An 18,190-nucleotide genomic window follows, 5' to 3' on the forward strand; every position below is an offset into this window, starting at 1 on the left:
GGGTTCCATCCCCTCGCCTGGCATCCCGGCCGGGGGCCGCAGTTCCCGGACAGCCGCCCCGCGCTGACGGTCGCTTGGCCCGTCCCAAACCGCCGTCTACGGACCCTATGTCCGACCTGTAAGGCACCAAAGGATTCGCGGCTCTGTGCCGAGAGGAACGCGGGAGATGCGCGTACGAGAGGGCAGCAGCAGGAGGACATCTCTTTGCCTGGATCTTTTCTCAGTCGTGAGATATTTTTTTTTTTTTTTTTTAGTTCAGCAGCGTTGCAGCTCCAATCCTTAGTTGGAATGTTTTAAGTACCAGCTGCCTTGCTAGATGTGTGGAAATCGAAGCAGAATTTGCCAGCCTCGAAAATACAGTTTCGGTCCTTTGTGTGAGCTTCGTGTTCCTGTAGCAGCAGTTTTGGGCACTGAATGCAGTGTTTTGAATGGTCAGATTTTTCTTTAACCAGCTGTACAGCCCTTATCATTCATAAAACATGTTGCTTTTATTTTTAAAACACTAGCACTTTGCTAATGTTTAGAGACAAGCAAGTTGATTTAATTGAAATAATATTGTCCAAGACAAAATTAAGAAGGAACTGCTGGGGCCACAGACTTCTGTTTCCTTTATCTGTAGGAAGCCACAGCAGTAGAGGCTGGATGATGTCCTAAAACATTGACTGATGAGAGGGAAGCAAACCACATATACAAAATTCAACTACCAAAGTTGTTTAATACGGTGTGGATTTTTTTTTTCTGATGCCTTTCTCAGCCATCAGAAATCGCTAAACTAAAAATCCCATGCCACCATTCTGCCTTATTCATATTGTAGAAATGATTTTCAAAGAGACATAATGACAAGAGCAATTGTTGCAAACTTTTATGCCTGCCTTCTTAGTAGACGATGTTATTAAAGGTAAAGGTACTTCAAAGATTGCAGTACAACGGAACTTTCTTACTCTTTCTGTTGGCTAAATACAGCTTCCTTCCTTTTAATCTAAAAATAATACTATTTTCCAGGTGCTGCACTTGAGTTTTCAACATTTAATCACATTATTACTGTTTCTTCATTATCATCTGACTTTTATAAGAAGTGGCAAGTTTTGCTTACTTGCAAAAAACCCCACCAACTGTGTTTAGCAAAATGTGATCTTTCTGTCAAAATCTGTTTGGCTATGTTCTTTCATGTTTCTTTTATTTGAAAGATGCTGTAGAGTGCCAATACAAAATGCAGAGTGTTTCCTGGATTAGGAAAATAGCGAACGCGTAAGTGCTGGATTGTAGTATTATTTGTGCAGTTAAAGCTTCTCAGCATTAAGTTACAGAAAGTCTCTTGTGCCAGAAGAGCCCTCACATGACTGCAGTCTTCCCTGTTTTGCCCTCTTCAGGTGGATAAGATAGTGGACCAGCTGCAGCAGTTTGTTCAGAGCTACGATCTGGCTGCCCTGCGGGATTACTGGAGTTATCTGGATCGACGCCTTTTCAGCCGTTTGGAAGATGTGTACCGGCCAACAGTAAACAAGCTGAAAACCAGCTTATTCCGATACTACCTTGTCCATACTGTTCAGGTAGTGTTTGATTTTTAGGCTTCTGTTTTAAAAAGGATCCTGGTCTCTGAAACCAGAGCAATGAAACACCCTTGTGAGCTTCTTGACAGGCCTGGTGGATAAGGGACAAGCAATTAACATGTCATGTATCAGGACTGTGGCAAGTTTGATGCAGACTCACATGACAAGCTTGTAAGCAGGATAGGGAAGCTCAGGCAAGAGGGAAATACTGTTAGCTGGGAGCAAGATATTCACACTCTGACATGAAAGCAGGTCCCCCACAGACAGGGATGGCTGTACTGCTAGTTCATTCTTGCTCAGCCTCTGTTAATAACTTGGATACCAGAAGAGATCACAAGGTTTGGAAACACCTCCTTGTGTGGCATGCCATGAGGGCAGAGGAGGACAAGAACAGAGCTCAAAGCAGTCTTCATCTGTTGAAGAAACAGGCAGAAAAAAGCCCCACCTGTGTGTAGGTAGGAGTAGTCAACAGGCAGGATTGTCTGTATTCCTTCCACTCTAACCTGCTGGCAGGACTCAGCCAGTCCTTCCAGACACTGCAGTTCTTAAAGTATCAAGGGAGTCAGAGCATCCAGAAGAAAAAAGGTGACTTGTAGTTGGTGGAGTTGAGGTTTAGTTTATAAGAGAGGGAAGAAGTGGGCTTCAAATCTGTGTAAGGTAATGTGGGAGAGAAAATGAGTGAATGGTTTTTGTTTGCTTTAAACAGAACCGACAATAAGGAGCTTAAAATGGAGCAAAGGTTATCTTGTTGAAACCCTAGGAAAGTCAATGGAATATATTACACAGGGTGGGCTTTGGCAAACAGAGTAGACAAATACCTGTCAGGAATTCACGTTTCATTTCTTACCATTTAGAAGTAATGTTTCCTCCTTAATTCTATTCCCTGATTGAAAATCATAAATGATGGGTGTTCATGGAGGAGTCAAAATCTAATGCATATTTCTGGAAGTGTGTCTTTTTGGGTTTTGTTTTGCCCTGTGCTTACCCTGAGGTGTGACTGTCCTGTCTGAGTAATGTATCAAATGGAAACTCTTCCAGCCTGCGTCTGCTGTAGACTTGAGTAATTTGAAGTATCCTTTGGTCCTGTAATCGGATGCTCACACCGTATGTAAGTGCACAAACTGCACTGGTTTATCTGGAAATCAGTGTGATTAGTTTGATTTGCCTCAGCCTTTAAACAAGACTGTGGTGGCTAGAAAGAAGGTCCGATTAAGTGTGTTGTGAGCTTCTCCTAGGGCATTTGAGATTCTTTTGTTCCTAAATGAATCTGTTAACCGCTTGCTGTGTTGGGTGGTGAAAGTAGTTGTTAGTGTGTTCCTAACACAGAGCAAATATTCCTAGAACTCGTGTGGTGGCATGAATGGAAGAGTGAGCCCTGTTCTTCTTGTGTTTCAGACCGGCCGCAATGACAAGGCACAAGAGTTTTTCCTCAAGCAGGCCTCCGAGCTCCAGAACCAGGCGGAGTGGAAGGATTGGTTTGTCCTGCCCTTCCTCCCTGCCCCAGACTCCAACCCCACCTTTGCCACCTATTTCTCACGCCAGTGGGCAGATACATTTATCGTGTCTCTGCACAACTTCCTGAGTGTCTTATTTCAGTGCATGCATATCCTTTTTTGTAACTAATAGTTAAATCTCCCTTGCCCTGGTGTTAGGCTTTCTATTAACAGTGGTGCCAACAATATGGTATTACAGACCTTGCTGCTTTCAGGTAATTGTTTAGAGCCAATACTTAACCGGAAGCTGGTGTTTACCAGAGGATGATGGAATAGTTACTGGTCAATTATCTGATGATAATGTTATATTCCCAGGGCACAAACAGTTGTGGCTGTTGCTAATGCTGAACTCATCCCTATGCTAGTGACTAGAAATCTTGTGCACATCTTGTTCTGAAACTCTTTTCCTCTTTGCCTGTTTTGTACTATGTCAAGCAAGCAACCTTGGGTCATAGTCCATAACTGAGCTAGCATCTCCCATTAGACCCTTCTCTGGGTATACATACGTTCACAACATTTTCTAGTGACAGCTCACTATAATAGGGCAGTTCAGCACTGGCAGAAATAACAGCTTCTGTCCCACACTACTGAGTTTTGACCTTGTTTGTTTGCTGATGGGCAGGTTTACACTGCAGCTGGACTACACCTCATCTTGAACTGTTTCTTCAGTGTACACTAATGCAGTAACGTGTTTTCTCCTCCACTTCTGACGTGTCAAAAGGAAGAATCTAAAAATCCTTGCAAAGCCTATGTGAACTAGTTTGTGCAACAGTAAAGTACAAAGTTGGCTTAGGTAACTAAGCTGTTACTAGTCTTCTGGCCTTGCACACACTTCTTGCTAGTAGTACAGACTGGGCAGCTTTGTTCTCTTACAAACAAATGGCCAGTATGAAGTGCTAGCTTTTAGAATTAAGCCAGGTGCACACAAGTTCTTGCCTTGGTTTTCTTTAACATTCCTCACCAGTTCCAGTCATTTTGAACTTTGAAGCTGAATGTCTCAGGAGCAGTCTCATACAAGAAGAAAATGAATCTTTGCGGCATAAGGTCAGAACTGAAGTCACTTTTTAGTTGCTGGCTGTATGAGGCTGTGAGTTCTGTAAAATTCATTCCATCCATTCAAGAAAGTTGTAACTGTGCAGTTCAGCACAGTTATTCCAAGGCAGATTCTTGTATAAGTCCTTTGTTATTTTGGTTTATCTTTCAACTGTCTCCAGCAAACTTAGGGTTGTGATCATATTGTGAAATGTCTGTTTAGGCTATGATTGTCCCTCCACTGGAGGTGACTGTCCCTCTCCCTGTGCTATATGACAGGTGGCTGGATACTGTGCAGACTGCTTTCCTGCTACACTGCAAAGTCAAGACAAGCTGAAACTAATGGCAGGTGAAGGGCATATGTGGCTGACTTTCCATGGAAACTTGTAAATAGTGTTCAGTCACTTCCAGATTTTAACCGATGGAGCAATAGAAACGGCAATAACTTCTGGCGAAGAGGCAGAAACCCTTACTTCTGAAATGGCCACTTCACCATGGTTGAAATGCACTTAAAGCAATTTAGATCAAGTAATGGAAATGTTTCTGTCATTCAAACAGTGTGAATGACTGTTTCCCAACTCTAGACCTTACAGTAAACTGTAAGAAGGGCTGACCAGTTCACCCAAAATGTTGCCTAGCTTGTTTTTGACAGTATCATTAGCAAATGCTTAGAAAGAGGGTGTAAGAATAGGTAACATGGATCAGTCCTTCTCTGGTATAATTTCGTATTGGAGAGATTTGGGAAGTCTACAGTTTAAGAACTTTATGAACTACAGATCATGTGTGGATGATCATCCACAAGCGGGAAGCCTTGTTCATGTAAGCAGGAGTTTAGTTTCATTTCCTCAAACATGCCAAGTAAAAGCACTCTCTGTATGAATACTTCAGTAAAGTTAAGTTTTGTGCTGTACCTCCTATGTTACAAAACATTATGTTGTATGTTGTGCTTCCTGTTTCAACTATTATGGTAGCTGATCAGCACTGTTCAGTTGTCCTAAAATGTTGAAGTAAAATAGAATAATTGATTTTTAAAAAGGAGGCTTTTTCACAAAAGAAAAGCAAAATTTGTCACTGTATAGTATATGGAGTCAGTGGATTAGGCAGACTTTGACAGGAGGGTTCTGCAAAAATGGTCAGTGAAGAGGGACAGCAGGATAAGGTATGTTTTGAAATGGAGCTCTTTTTCCCCAATTTTGTATCCTGTACTGTTAGTAAAATTAAAGCTGTTTGTTGTTTGTGGTGTGTTGATTGATATCACTTACAGACTGTGTTCTCTTGCAAATAGGCAGAGGTAAAAACTAGACTTTCCTTTTTGGAGAACTGCTCAGGTCAGAAAAGGAAGCAGCTACCTATAGAATATAGGTTTAAATAAAAAATGGTGTGAATAAATATTGAATTTGATGGTAGTTGAAATTAAGTAGTGATTCTGATTTTACTGTTGAAACAATGCAAATACATGAATACTAAACTGGATTTCTAAAGCTCCTTTTTCTTGTAATTTTTTTCCTTAAATACTATGATAAAAGGAAAAAGAATTATATCTGAAGAAATGTATGGAAACAGAGAAAAGCCTGAGGAACTCCTCATGTGAACAAGAGTCACAGGCATAAACCACATCTGCCACAGAAAGCTGCATCCTGAGGTTCCTCTCTGCTAAAAGGGGAAAAGAAAATTGTCTCTTTCTCCATAATGTGGAGATATATCTTGATGTCACGTTTGGGAGTGAGCTGGGCAGGGTGTGGAGACGGATTTCAGTGTGACCTGAGTGGTGTTGGCCTCAGTGCACCCTGCCAGCTCGCCAAGCCCTTGGCTGTGGGAAGATTATCTTCTAGGCTCAGTGCTCATACATTGCTACAGCCAGTCACATGCATTGCCCTGGCCTTGAACTGCCTGCATGGAGTGGCTGATCAGCTCTGCCCTGGCTGGCTTTCATTTCCCAGAACCATTAATGTCCCTACAGCAACAGCCCAAGGAGAGGAGTGAAGGGTTTTAAGTAGGCTCCAGTTTCATGTGTGTAAAGTACTGATTGTTTCGATTACTTGGACTAATGTGGCGCTCAGCCAGTCAGAGCAGCTTTCTTTCCTCCCCACCCTTTTAGGGCTGTTGAAATAAAAGGAGTAAACAACTTCAGCAAGTGGTAAGGAGGTGAATCTCAGTGACCCTCTGTTTACTTGGCTCTCTTCTCTTGTTGTAGCTGTTTGCTTTGCAAGCTGAATCTTCCCGCATGAAGAAAGAGGAACTGGAACAAGCAGTTGTGCATCATAAGTTGCCTGCATATGTAGCCAACATGGATCGACTAGGGGACTCTGAGCTGTGAGTGCCTGCAGGGGAGGAGCTGGGGACAGGCTCTGCTGCTTTTATTGGGTCAGGAAGGCTCCTGGACAGTCATTTCCTTCCCTGCCCTGGGAATCAATGCAGAAAGATATCCAGGCAGAAATTCTGGTGACCTAAGTGGGTTTAGTGGGAGAATTCATGATGGGCATCTCCCGCCATTTGGGAGAGGGGTTCTTGCTAATTGGTAGAAGCCCAAGCACACATGGAAGTGATTCTGCTCAGCTCTCAGGATTACACTAAGGTGTTCTGGAGAGCCAGGATACTGGCAGCAGTGCAATGCCCTGCAGTATTGCTTAAATGAAGTGGATCATCTCTTGACTCGTATTTTCGTTAGTGAGTACACTCTCAGCAAGTTTGCAGATAACACCAAGCTGAGTTGAAGCACTTGAGGGACGGGATGCCATCCACAGGGACCTGGACAAACTCAAGAATAGGGCCACTTGTATTAGAAAAACCTGCCTTAGAAGGGGCATTTCTTGTGTATACAACTTGTCTCTCAGTCTGGGGTGCAGGTCTGGTTGCTTTTTCCATGTTTTTGCTCAACCCAAAGCCCAGCTTCGGTAGAACAGTTCCTTCTTACAAGAGAGGATAGAGACAGCGAAGGTGATTGTATTCCCTTTCCCCTGCTTTGCTCTCAGAGGAAGCTGTAGTGGAGCAAGGTCAGACAGTTAGATTCTGGTCTTGTCTGCTCTTGGTGTTGTGGGCTGAGAAAAGGGAGATGTGTGTAATCATAGGAATTGACCTAAACTTATTTTCTTTGGGACCAATTTTTGAGGTATTGAAGGCTGTGCTTTGAAATTGCAGAACATGAATTGCTGAATATCTGTGGGTGTTCAGTGAAACACTGGATACTGAATACCTTTTGAAGTAGGTCTGTTTTATGGCTTGAATTGGGAATCCTGGCTGAATAGGTTCTCTGGAAGTCTGGGTTCCCCTGCTTTTCCCTTAGGGTCTTTCTAAACTAACCAGATGGAGTGGAAGGGGTTTGAGGAGGCCCTACAGGGATTCAGCAACAGCTGGGCCCACTGTCTCAGTGGCATCTCTGAGAAGCGAGCTTTGTTTACAGTAATTATAATGATCTGCTCCAGGCACTGACAGGATGTTTTAAAACAGTTTTTTAATGGCTGTCGGCTTGGAAAGGAACATCTGTCCTCCAGTGGTTCAAAGAGCTGGTACTTTGCTTGTTGGGTGGTCTTTGATCAGGTTGTCTGGCTACACTTTCATATTCTGTTTGGTGGTAGGTTTTTTTGTTGGTGTTTTTTTTTGTTTGCTGTTGTTTTTTGTTTTGTTTTTTTAATTAGTGATATGACCTGCAGCCAGAGGAGTACTGCACATTCTCTTCAGTCCCGGGGAGGTTTTCTGTCCTCTTTTCTCTCCCAAAGTAAAAAGGGCCCTTCCAGACCAGCCCATCCAAGTGGGGCTTCGCCAATGCCGACTGGCAGTATGCTGCTAGGGAAGAAAGAACCAACAAATCACCAGGTAATTCTCAACTGTGTTCGCTGAAAGATGGTCAATATACAAGGAGTTAACTTGCAGCACAGCACTGCTCCAACCTGAAAAAATGTCCTGTCCTTCCTTGCAAGTGTATGCTGGGCCTGAATGCAGCACAAGAACAGCTGCTGATGTCTGGGGGCTTGTAGAGCCCTTGCAGGTGCTTGGTTCCTTTGCCTCCTCTTGTTCTTTATTCTGCAGCCTAGCACAAGCGTAACTTTGCCAAATCATTCCTCTGCCTTCCAGAGTGCCAAAGGAAAAGAAGGAACAGTGAGCTGTAAGGACGGGAAGAGCCACTTCAGTGGGTTAGTAGCAGGCGAATCAAGCTCACTGCAGCAGCGGCAGAAGCGCTTGCAAGAGCATGGGAAGGAAAGGAAGGAACTGCTGTCAAAAGGGACCTTCCAGGTACTGGTCAACCCTGCAAGGCTGGGAAGTGGAGGGCTAGTATTTCTATAGTTTGTTGCGTTAGGTGGTGAAACAAGTGCAAGTGTTCCTGTTAAGCTTCTGAATTGCTACCCAGATCTAACTGTATCAAAGGTTAATCTCTGTAGTTAATCAACTCCTTCCACACTTGGTTTATTTTTGTGTTCCTGGAAGGGAATCAGTACTGACATTTCAAATGGAAGAAGAGTTGTCTTTTGTCATTATCTTTTCAACAGCCTGGTCCTGGGGAGGGTATGCTTCACCCACCTTAAAGGTTATGTTCAGATGTCTTGTTATAATCCCCGTTCCTTAGTGGAAATGGTCTTGGCTCACCCATCCTGCCCAAGTGAGTTTTCTCCTGTGGGTTCTTATGCTGGTTTGTGCAGGGTCTGTGTGGGACAGACAAAAACTGATAAAAAGTTTTCCTGGATAGGAGTAGAAATATCCTACATAGCAACATTTGCTTTTTGGAGGTTTTTTGCACTGTATGTTGCAATTTTGCCTGGGGGTGTGCCCTGCTTCCTAATCTAATGAAATAATAAAACTCTGTCATGGATTTTTAACTGCTGAAGGTCAGTGGACTACTTCTGTTCACCTGTGTATTGTCTGGCTTTTAGCAGCCACGTGGTCAAAGGATACAGAGCACAGGAGGAATGATGGCAGCATCTCAGCCACGTTTATTTTGGCTGTATGAGATCCTCTGCCTTGGGGGAGATACAGTGCTGAGGGGCTATTGCTATCGGCCCATTATGTGTGGCTGTTCTGTGTGCAGGAGCGCTGCTTTAGAGAGGAGACGTTACTTGATCACTGAGTATTCAAGGCTATGAGAGAACTTTTTTCTTCATGGCTCATTAAAACCAGAATTTTAACATTCTGTTAAAAATGACTTTAATTGGTCAGAAAATTGCAAAGCCAGTTTCTCATTAAGTATCCTTTGACTTTCCTCTTTCTGTGATGTTTCAGGTTAAGGCAGTGTGTTCCTAGCTTCATAAAAGTTGCTTCTGGTACTCTAGGGGAAGCTGATACTATTTAGCTTCCTGTTGCTCTCAATGCACGTGAGCAAAAAGGAAACTGAAAGGCAGCACTGTTTCTTGCATATGAGTGTAATTCATTGGCTGTTATCTCCCCATATTAACTAAGACAGAGAGAGGCATTCTTGGATTTATTTCCCAGCCTTTTCCAGCTTTGATTTCAGATGATTTGACTATGCAGTGACCCATTGCTCAAGACGTAAAAGCAATTGTAAATAAGGCAAGGATGTGTTAGGGAACAGGAACTCAAAACCTTCAATACCAATACCATTTTGGGGCATTTCATCTTCAGACAGTAATTTAGCAAAGGAATACTTGCAGTTGTTTTATTGACTTATGTGCTGTATCTGCTTCTTGTTCAGCTTTTGGTGGCAAGGGAAGACTAAGCCGCTTTCAAACACTTCTGTGTGCTGCAGTGCAGATTTTGTCTCATTCAGATACCTTCACCTCCTAAAGCTCCATTTGTTCTGTCTGTCCTGGCAAACTGGGTTTTAAGCTTTTGGACTTGTGTCAACTCTACCGTTGTTATCAGTCAGTTAGCTGCAGTGGTTGACCCAGTGCACACAGACTAAATCTTTGGCAGACGAGGATAATCCATCCACTGGGGCTCACCATCCAACAGGAGTTTTTGTGCAGGTTTACTGAACTGCATATTATACAGACTTAACTTCTGTTGCTGAATGCAAGAATTCCTTGAAATATTTTGATTTGCTTGTGAATCTGTGATCTAATGACATCAAAATGGTGCTCTAATGTCAGCTGAGGTATGCCAAACAGAGATGATGGTGGTTCCTTTAATTCGTACAGGAAAGTGTATGGCTGGGCACATGGAGGGGGATATAAGGGATTCTACAACCAAGGAGGCTGTATTAAATGATGCAATTGTGCAACACACTATCCTTGTGCTCAGAAAGGTCCCTGGCAGAAGGGTTGTTGAGCTGACAATGCTTCTATTTCAGTGCAGCTTCTTGTTTTTTTTCCTCCCAGCAGGCTGGGGTGGCTGAAGAGCTTGATCTGTAGCTGCTGCTTATTTGTATTTCACACAGGATTTCTTCCTTCAGGGCCAAAGTGCTGAGAAGAAAACAGATATTAGCACAGCTGAGACAGACCCATGCTTAGAGCTGCATGCTGAGCAAGCAGAGACTTCAACCAAAATGCCTACTACTAGTGCAGAGTCTGGGGGGGTCCGGCAGGAGCAGCCTTTCATCGTCCTGAGCCAGGAGGAGTATGGGGAGCACCATTCATCCATCATGTACTGCAGGTAATGGACTGGCAGAAGAGTGCTTTCTCGTAGAAGCCTTTGTAGAGGACCAGCTGTGTCTGGCCTCTTTCTCCCAGCCTCTGTTCTGTCCAGCACATTGTGCATGTACTCTTGGTTGTAGGGCAGTTGAGTTGGTGTGGCTGAAAATAGCCTGTAGCTTGTGCGGTGAGAACAGACAGAGATTGTTGTGCTTGGGAGATGCTAGCCAGGAGGAAACTCCCTGGGAAAGCAGGATGGTATTGCTTAAGGGCATTATGCTTTGTATGTGGAGTTTGGTGTGCTTCATTGTGCCAGTTATTGTGGACTAGGAAGTGGTGCAAGGAAGTCCTGGATTCCTGCAGAAGGAACTGGTGTGTGGCTAGGAGAGGAAGGATTACTGGGGTAACTACTTGCATCTAAGAACTTAAGAGAGAAATATATCCAATCAATTTCCTTCTCAACATAGGGTTGATTGTTCTGGACGGAGGGTGGCCAGCTTGGATGTGGACGGGGTCATCAAAGTCTGGTCTTTTAACCCCATAATGCAAACTAAAGCTTCATCCATTTCCAAATCTCCATTGCTGTCTCTGGAATGGGCGACCAAGCGTGATCGGCTGGTGAGTATTCTGTGTGTGGAGGCTCAAGTGTCACAGCAGATGATTTGGGGTTGTGTTGGTAGGTGTTGCACATTAACTTCTAGCCAGTTAATCCATCTGCATTGTGGATGAGATCAGGGCAACAGTTTCCACTTTAGTGGGACATGGGGAACTGAAGCCTGTAGGTTCTAAGAAGAGCTAGAGTGGGGAGTGTGCTCTGTGTATTGAGCAAAGAACTCAGCCCTGGTTGCCCTGAGACAGAAGTTCCTTGAGCCGCAGTACGGGTACAGCTGCAGGATAGATGTAGCTCCTTTAAGAGAAGGAGCTCTGGGCAGAGCAGGCAGCCACTTGTAAAGGCAGGCAGAGACAACCTGGCACAACAGCCCATAGGAACCCTGCAGCAGGGAGCTGTGGATCTTTCCTCACACCCTGAGCTGAGAGCAGGACTGAGGAGCCGGGGTGCGGTGGTGGCGTTCTGCTTGTCCAGGTGTGAAAAGGGCTCCATAGCCAGTTTTATACTGGTGCCTCATGAGTTGCAGGTTGGTGTGTGTGTAAGGAGCTTGGGGCTTGTTTAAATATCATGACAGTTTAAGTGTTTCCTATAAGCACTCTTTCTCTAGTTCTGTTACTAGAGAGGAGCCTTAAATTATATGCATTCTTCTGAGTCACTGTGGCCAGTGTTTCATGCCCTCTCTTGGCAAAGAGACAGGGCTCTGTGAGAAGGCAGGCCTGCAACTGAGGGTATATTGTTCACATACTGGCACTGATGATATGTTGCTGCTAACCCCAGAATGCCACCTGTGAAGAGCTGGTGCTATAGATTGCCTCTTTCTTCTCTTTTGCTCTTAGAAAGGAAGTTGTCCATGCAGTTGTTCTGATGTTTCTTCTGCTTTGTAGCGTTTATTTCCTGCTTGCTGACAGAAAGATTCTTCTTTCTGAAATATATGGGGATTCAGCAGCAAATCAGGCTCTGAAGTGAGAAGGATCTGGTTTGCTTCATTTTCTTTGATAATGCATCCCTCCATGGTTTTACTTTTGATTTAAATTGTAGCACCGCTGATAAAGCATGTGTGAGTCCTTCTGAATGATTTCTTTCTCCCCTGGATGAAAGGAGGTGGCTCTACTTTTGTTTTCTCTTAAACTTAGATTAATTCTGTGTTACTCTTTCCTTGCTCCCCTACATGTTGAGACTCCACCTTTGTTTTGCATCCTATAATGTTGAGCATACTCTAGAGAGTGGCTTTTATTCCACCTTGGTGCCTATCAGATCTTTTTGTCACTGCAAAGTAGTGTTTTTATTCTGACTTCCTGTGGCTCCGGGGTAGTCCAACTCAGTGTGATATGCACAGAAAGACAAGATATACCCTAATGGAGTGACGTTTAATCTGAATGCATAAGTAGAAAAAAAAATTTACTCTGTGGTGTTGGTGGTTGTTGGACAGCATCACTGTACTCACACTCCTTCCATCTCCTTGCTGGTTTCAAGCTATTGCTTGGCAGCGGGGTCGGGACAGTTCGTCTTTATGACACAGAAGCGAAGAAGAATCTCTGTGAAATCAGCATTGATGAAGACATGCCCAGGTAACTCTGGAATACTGATTTTTATGTATAAATGTTGGTTTTGACTGTGAAAAGGTAGGTGAAGTCTCAATCTTCCTGTTGTTTTCCTACAACTGCAGGACTATCTAGCCTTCATCCAGAGGGCAGTACCTGTCTGAGCAGTGTAAAACTGCTCAGTTAAACAGAAGACACTCAAAATATGTCTAAGCACATGAATCCTGCCCTCTTTTACAGTGCACCCTGTTTCGCAAGCTCTTAATGGGAGAGCTCGTAGTCAAGTGTTGTGCTTGAGGCAGCTGTTGGAGAGAGGCAATTTAGACTGTTTGCTTTGTTTCAGGATCCTCTCGCTTGCCTGCAGCCCAAGTGGTGCCTCCTTTGTCTGTTCTGCAGCAGCCCAGAGCCCCATCTCCCACATGGACTTTTCAGCAGTTAGCTCTGGGGGCAAAAGCATGAACCAAGTTCCTGGGAAGCTGCTACTGTGGGACACTAAAACGATGAAGCAGCAGGTACTTGCTGGGTTTCTTTCCTTTCTCTGTCTGCTTGCTGAGAAGGAGTGTCTTCTGTTTCAATGTGTAGGGGCCCTCTTCTAAATTACGCTGACTATCTTTTTCAATACCCTTCTTTTTCCCCCTTACTCCTTTCCCCTTTATCACATGCAGGATAAAAATGAGTATAAGTAGCTTCTGGGTTTGGGTAGGGGTTTTTGTTTTGTTGGTATGTTTTGTTTGTGTGGTTTTTTGGGTTTTTTTTGTTTGTTTGTTTGTTTTTTTTAGGGATTCTTCAAAATAGTCCATAGCTTTTTTTAATCCTGCCTGCGCAATTTGTGACTGGAAATGTCCATGTCCACATGGATTGAATGATGCTTTGCTCAGGCTTTCTCCAGTTGACCTATATTGAAGGGTTTTCTTTGCTGCTGTTTCCCATGCCCTCACTGTTTTTCAGTGAAGTGCTTCTTTCAGAGGTTTCATCTCATGTCACCTTCTCCATTGTTCTCATTTAGATGGTCAGATTCTGGCAGGCAATCCTTGTCTTATCCCTCACCTTTGCCCTTCAGAAATGCTGTCCCTGACATGTAGGAGGAAGCAATCTACTCAAGCTAATGCCTGCCAGAAGCTGGTTTTGCAGCCTTGAGGCCATGACCAAGAAAGCTGTGGCTTGGCTGAGGTGAATTGTTGGTTTAGTGTCACAGTAAAATGCAGCTGCCAACCTTGAAGTCTGTAGTCATGAGAGGTGTAGGGTTCCAAACTGGAGGGGTTCTTGCTACTAGATACTGTCTTTCCTCCCTCCCCTGGAGATCAGCTCCTCAGAACCCCCAGCTCTGTTTCTCTGCATTAATGCAGACTTTCCCTTCCAGCTGCAGTTCTTCCTGGAGCCTGAGCCCATTGCTATTAACTGCACAGCCTTCAACCACAACGGCAACCTGCTGGTCACTGGGGCTGCAGATGGGATTGTTCGTCTCTTTGGTATGTTGAACTTGGGCAGTGAGGTGGCCCCAGCTGGCTGCCCCTGGCACCCTTCTTCTGCCAGCAGGGAGGCAGCTGTGGGACATGCCTGAACACCAAGGTAGAAGCTATTTTCTGTCGTTACAGTAGTGCTTAGGAGTGAATTGACATAAATGTTCTCTGGGTCACACTGGAGGGAGACCCTGGTAGTGCTGCTGGATTTGTTGTTTTCCTCCTCCTGAGGAGTAGGGTTAACTTGCCAGTGAGTCATGTGCCCTTGGCTGTGCCATATAGCAGTACCACTGCCAGAGGCTGAGTATTGAGGAAATGAATTAATGTGTGGCATCCCAGTTGAAGGCGAGATCTTCGCATCAGTCCTCTCTCCCTGAGCAATTTTTGTTTCTCAGGTTTTGTCCCCTTCAGCCTGTCCTTGTGATAAAGGCAGTTTGGGCCTCCCCCTTCTGTGAATGAGATCTGCTTCTGGCCCAGGTGTTGAGCTGGAGGCTGCAGTCCCAGGTCTGTGGGAGGACAGAGTTGGCAGCAGTTGTGAGGGTGGACAGGAAAGCAAGGGGAGGAGAACGGTGGCAGTGGGGCTTGGATGCAGAATGCCTGCAGTTGACAGTGAGCATGTGAGCAGCCTTGTAAAGCTGGACGAAGAAGTGACTAGTTACAGGCAATGATTTTTGTGGCCAGTGCAAAAGCCACATGCTGGAGAATAAGCACAGGGTGCTGGGATTGGGTTGGGCTCCCCCAGGCTGGTTTAGAAGGCTGGGACAGAGACGTTATGAATGTAAAGGGCCTCTCTCTCTTCACCTCAGCTCTGTGTGACTACGAGGAATGTTCAGTACTGATTTTCCCCTCAGATATGCAGCAGCACGAGTGCGCCATGAGCTGGAAGGCACATGATGGGGAAGTCTACTCCGTTGAGTTCAGCTATGATGAGAACACAGTCTACAGCATAGGCGAGGATGGCAAGGTAGGCTCTGAGTGACCTACTGGTCAGTGGCAGTGAGATCCCTTCTGGCATCTTCCCCATATAGTGGGGACAGCAATAAAAATACCCTCAGAATTTGGAGGATCTGTAGTCTGCTAACTGTAAGCTTAGGTGTGCAGCACCATGCTGCTGCATGTAGTCTGCAGAGAGAGTGGCTGGAAAGCATATTAACAGCTGGAGCTGTCTCGATCCTTCTCTGCAAATCCTACTGTTGGTGACATCTCCTAACGAATCCATGTGAAGATGACATTTCTGTGCCCCTTAGATTACCACATTTGAAATCTGGGATTCACCAGGAAGCAGATCCTTGAGCACTTCACATAAATTTCCTTGTCAGCAGCTCCCTGTTGCTTATTATAAAGGCTTCAATTTCTGCAGTTCCACGGTCTTCAGCAGTAGAGGTGTGGCTCGGGGAGGGAGACTGCCTAAAGGTGTGGGTCCTTGGCTGAGGAGAGTTAAGTGAATTCTCAGCAGGATCCTGCATGCAATGTGGAAGGGCACATAGGCAGCAGTGCTCGTGGAAGGTGGGGCATATGTTTGCCTGGATAGTAGGCATTCTTACAGCCTTTGCAGACTGTGTTTTGTAAATATGGACACTTAGATATAGATGTCAAAATGCCATCTTCTGTTTGTGAGGAATAGACATTTTGCTTAAAAACAACAAATTGCCCCTCTACTTTCATTGCAGTCAATTTAACTATGGGCTTTTGTCATCTCTTTTTGTCATTCTAGTTTATTCAGTGGAATATTCACAAAAGTGGCTTGAAGGTGTCAGAGTACGATCTTCCCAGTGAAGCTACAGGTCCTTTTGTTCTGTCTGGGTACAGTGGCTACAAGCAAGTCCAATTCCCACGAGGAAGGCTTTTTGCTTTTGACTCTGAAGGCAACTATATGTTGACATGTTCTTCTACTGGGGGAGTGATTTTTAAGGTAAGTCTGAGAAGAGATGGGGAGTACTCTTACTCATCCATACAAGCCCTTGTTGTTACAAGGCTATAACAGCAGCCACCGGAAGCTCTCAAGCAGCACCTGCCCATCCTTGCTTTGTGAAAGTTGCTGCTCAGTTTCATACAGTGTGCATTCTAGCAGTGTGTGGTGCTTACAAATGTTTGAACCCTCTGTAAGTGTTTGGCCCTCTGTATGTAGCTAGAGTATGTGTGCTCCTTGTTCTTAAAACTTAGCTGCAGCAGTTTTTGCCTTATTATCTGATTGCCTAAGAAAGTTTTAATTTTTTTAATATATTGATGCATGCCTGTTCAATGCAAAATATGTGATTGTTGACTGATGCTCATCTTTAACCTGCCGTGTGTGCTTGCTGATATTATATTAGTCCCAGCCTGATTCTCTCTTGCTGTGTACTGAAATGAAATGAAGGGTAAGGCTGAATGATTCTAAGTAGCCAAATTTCTGTGCTGCAGTAACAAGCAGTTATTGGTTGCATGCCCCTTGCCTGCCTCCTCTTAATCCAATACACATCAGTATAAGCCACTGCAAGGCAGATTAGATGGAATTTTTACTTTGCATCTGGGGCACTCGGAGCACCCACACTAACATGAGCTGTAGCTTTGGCTTATGTGCTCCTCATCAGTGTGTGCTCTTAGCCTGCCTTGTTCAATTACTGCAGCTCAGATGATGTCAGAAGCTGAGTTGCTTTCAGAACACGTGCTTCTGTCATGAAACTGGAAATTTGCTTCCTCGTGTGTGCTATGTAGATCTCAACATCTCTCTGATTTTTTTTTTCTGCTTAATAATGTATGCTGATGGAGATACCGAGTCTATAGCAGGCTTTGGCTTCTCCTGTGGGTGCACTGCCCCCACTGCAGAAACTTGCCTCCTTAAAAATCTTATGCTTTTCTTCTTTTAGTTAAATGGTGAGGAAAAGGTTCTGGAGAGCTGCCTTTCCCTGGGAGGACACCGAGCTCCTGTTGTCACAGTGGACTGGAGCACGGCCATGGACTGTGGGACCTGCCTCACTGCCTCTATGGATGGGAAGATTAAATTAACAACCTTACTGGCTCAAAAGTCTTAACCTGGACAGTGCTGAAGGGGAAGAGCAACAGACTTGACAAAAACAGTGTTAACTCCACAGGAACAAACTGAGTGGGAGAGAAGGCAAACCACAGTCCCTCTTCTCATTGTAGCTTTTGACCCTTGACAAACGTGAAATACATTTGCCAAACCACTGTGCAATAGAATGCTGGTATGGGACCAGATCAGTGGCAGCACTGAAAAATAAGTCTCCACTGACCCACTGTGGCAGCTGGACTCCCTCCGATAGGGAGTCTTGAGTAACATGTGGCTAGAAGGCGCCCTGGGGTCATGTCAGGGAGTCTGCAGAAGAAGGTGAGGCTGGAGGATGCATGCATGAGGCAGCACAGTGCATGGTGATAAGATGGCTCAAACTGGAAGGGACGGTTTGAAACCAGAGTATTCTTTCAGTATAGCGTTTCTTGTTGTGCTTTTTTTTTTTGTGTGGTGGTGTTGTTTTTCTTTTCCATAAAAAGAAAATATCCCCTTGCACTTGATTTCTGTGCTCTTTCAGCTGTTGCTGCAAAACATGGAGGGCAGCTGGGGCAATGACGTGCCAAGAAAGTCTCCTGCATGGAGAAAAGACCCTTGTGCTTTCACCAGGTGCTTCTGGCACTGACACCTGCACACTGGAGGGAACCAGTGCAAGACATCCAGGAACCCAAAATAGTAATGCTCGTTCGGATGTATTATGTATTATTATTATCTTCCTGTGCGATATCTGCTACCAACTAGAGGACAGATCCTGAGTCAGACTTTTTGAAATGCTTGTGTTTGGAGTTCAGAAGCTCCACAATGCCTAGCAGCTACCTGATGGCGGACAGTAGGAGAGAGGGCCAGAACCAGTCTGGTCCTGTACAGTGCGCTCTCACTAAAGTTGTCTCTCCCTCTGCATGCCCCCCAGCATCAGGGCAAGTGCTGTGCAAAGGTATTGCATAGTCTTTGAATGGTCTCCTAAGCAGTCAGATTTCATCTT

General features: G+C 44.7%; 1 protein-coding gene across 1 annotated transcript; it reads left to right on the forward strand.

Annotated features, from left to right (window-relative positions):
• Positions 1–1,336: 1,336 nt before the first annotated feature.
• On the forward strand, positions 1,337–17,709 carry WDR91 (WD repeat domain 91). Its single transcript, XM_010293479.1, is given in 15 exon segments — positions 1,337–1,360; positions 1,362–1,550; positions 2,946–3,153; positions 4,005–4,087; positions 6,270–6,388; positions 7,711–7,888; positions 8,147–8,305; positions 10,416–10,615; positions 11,061–11,211; positions 12,677–12,771; positions 13,088–13,256; positions 14,105–14,213; positions 15,056–15,168; positions 15,919–16,116; positions 17,051–17,709. Coding segments are annotated over 15 exon segments (2,160 nt in total). The 3' UTR covers positions 17,216–17,709.
• The last annotated feature ends 481 nt before the right edge of the window (positions 17,710–18,190 follow it).

The sequence above is a fragment of the Phaethon lepturus genome, unplaced genomic scaffold (genome assembly GCF_000687285.1).
Source record: "Phaethon lepturus isolate BGI_N335 unplaced genomic scaffold, ASM68728v1 scaffold12508, whole genome shotgun sequence".
Lineage (NCBI taxonomy): Eukaryota > Metazoa > Chordata > Aves > Phaethontiformes > Phaethontidae > Phaethon > Phaethon lepturus.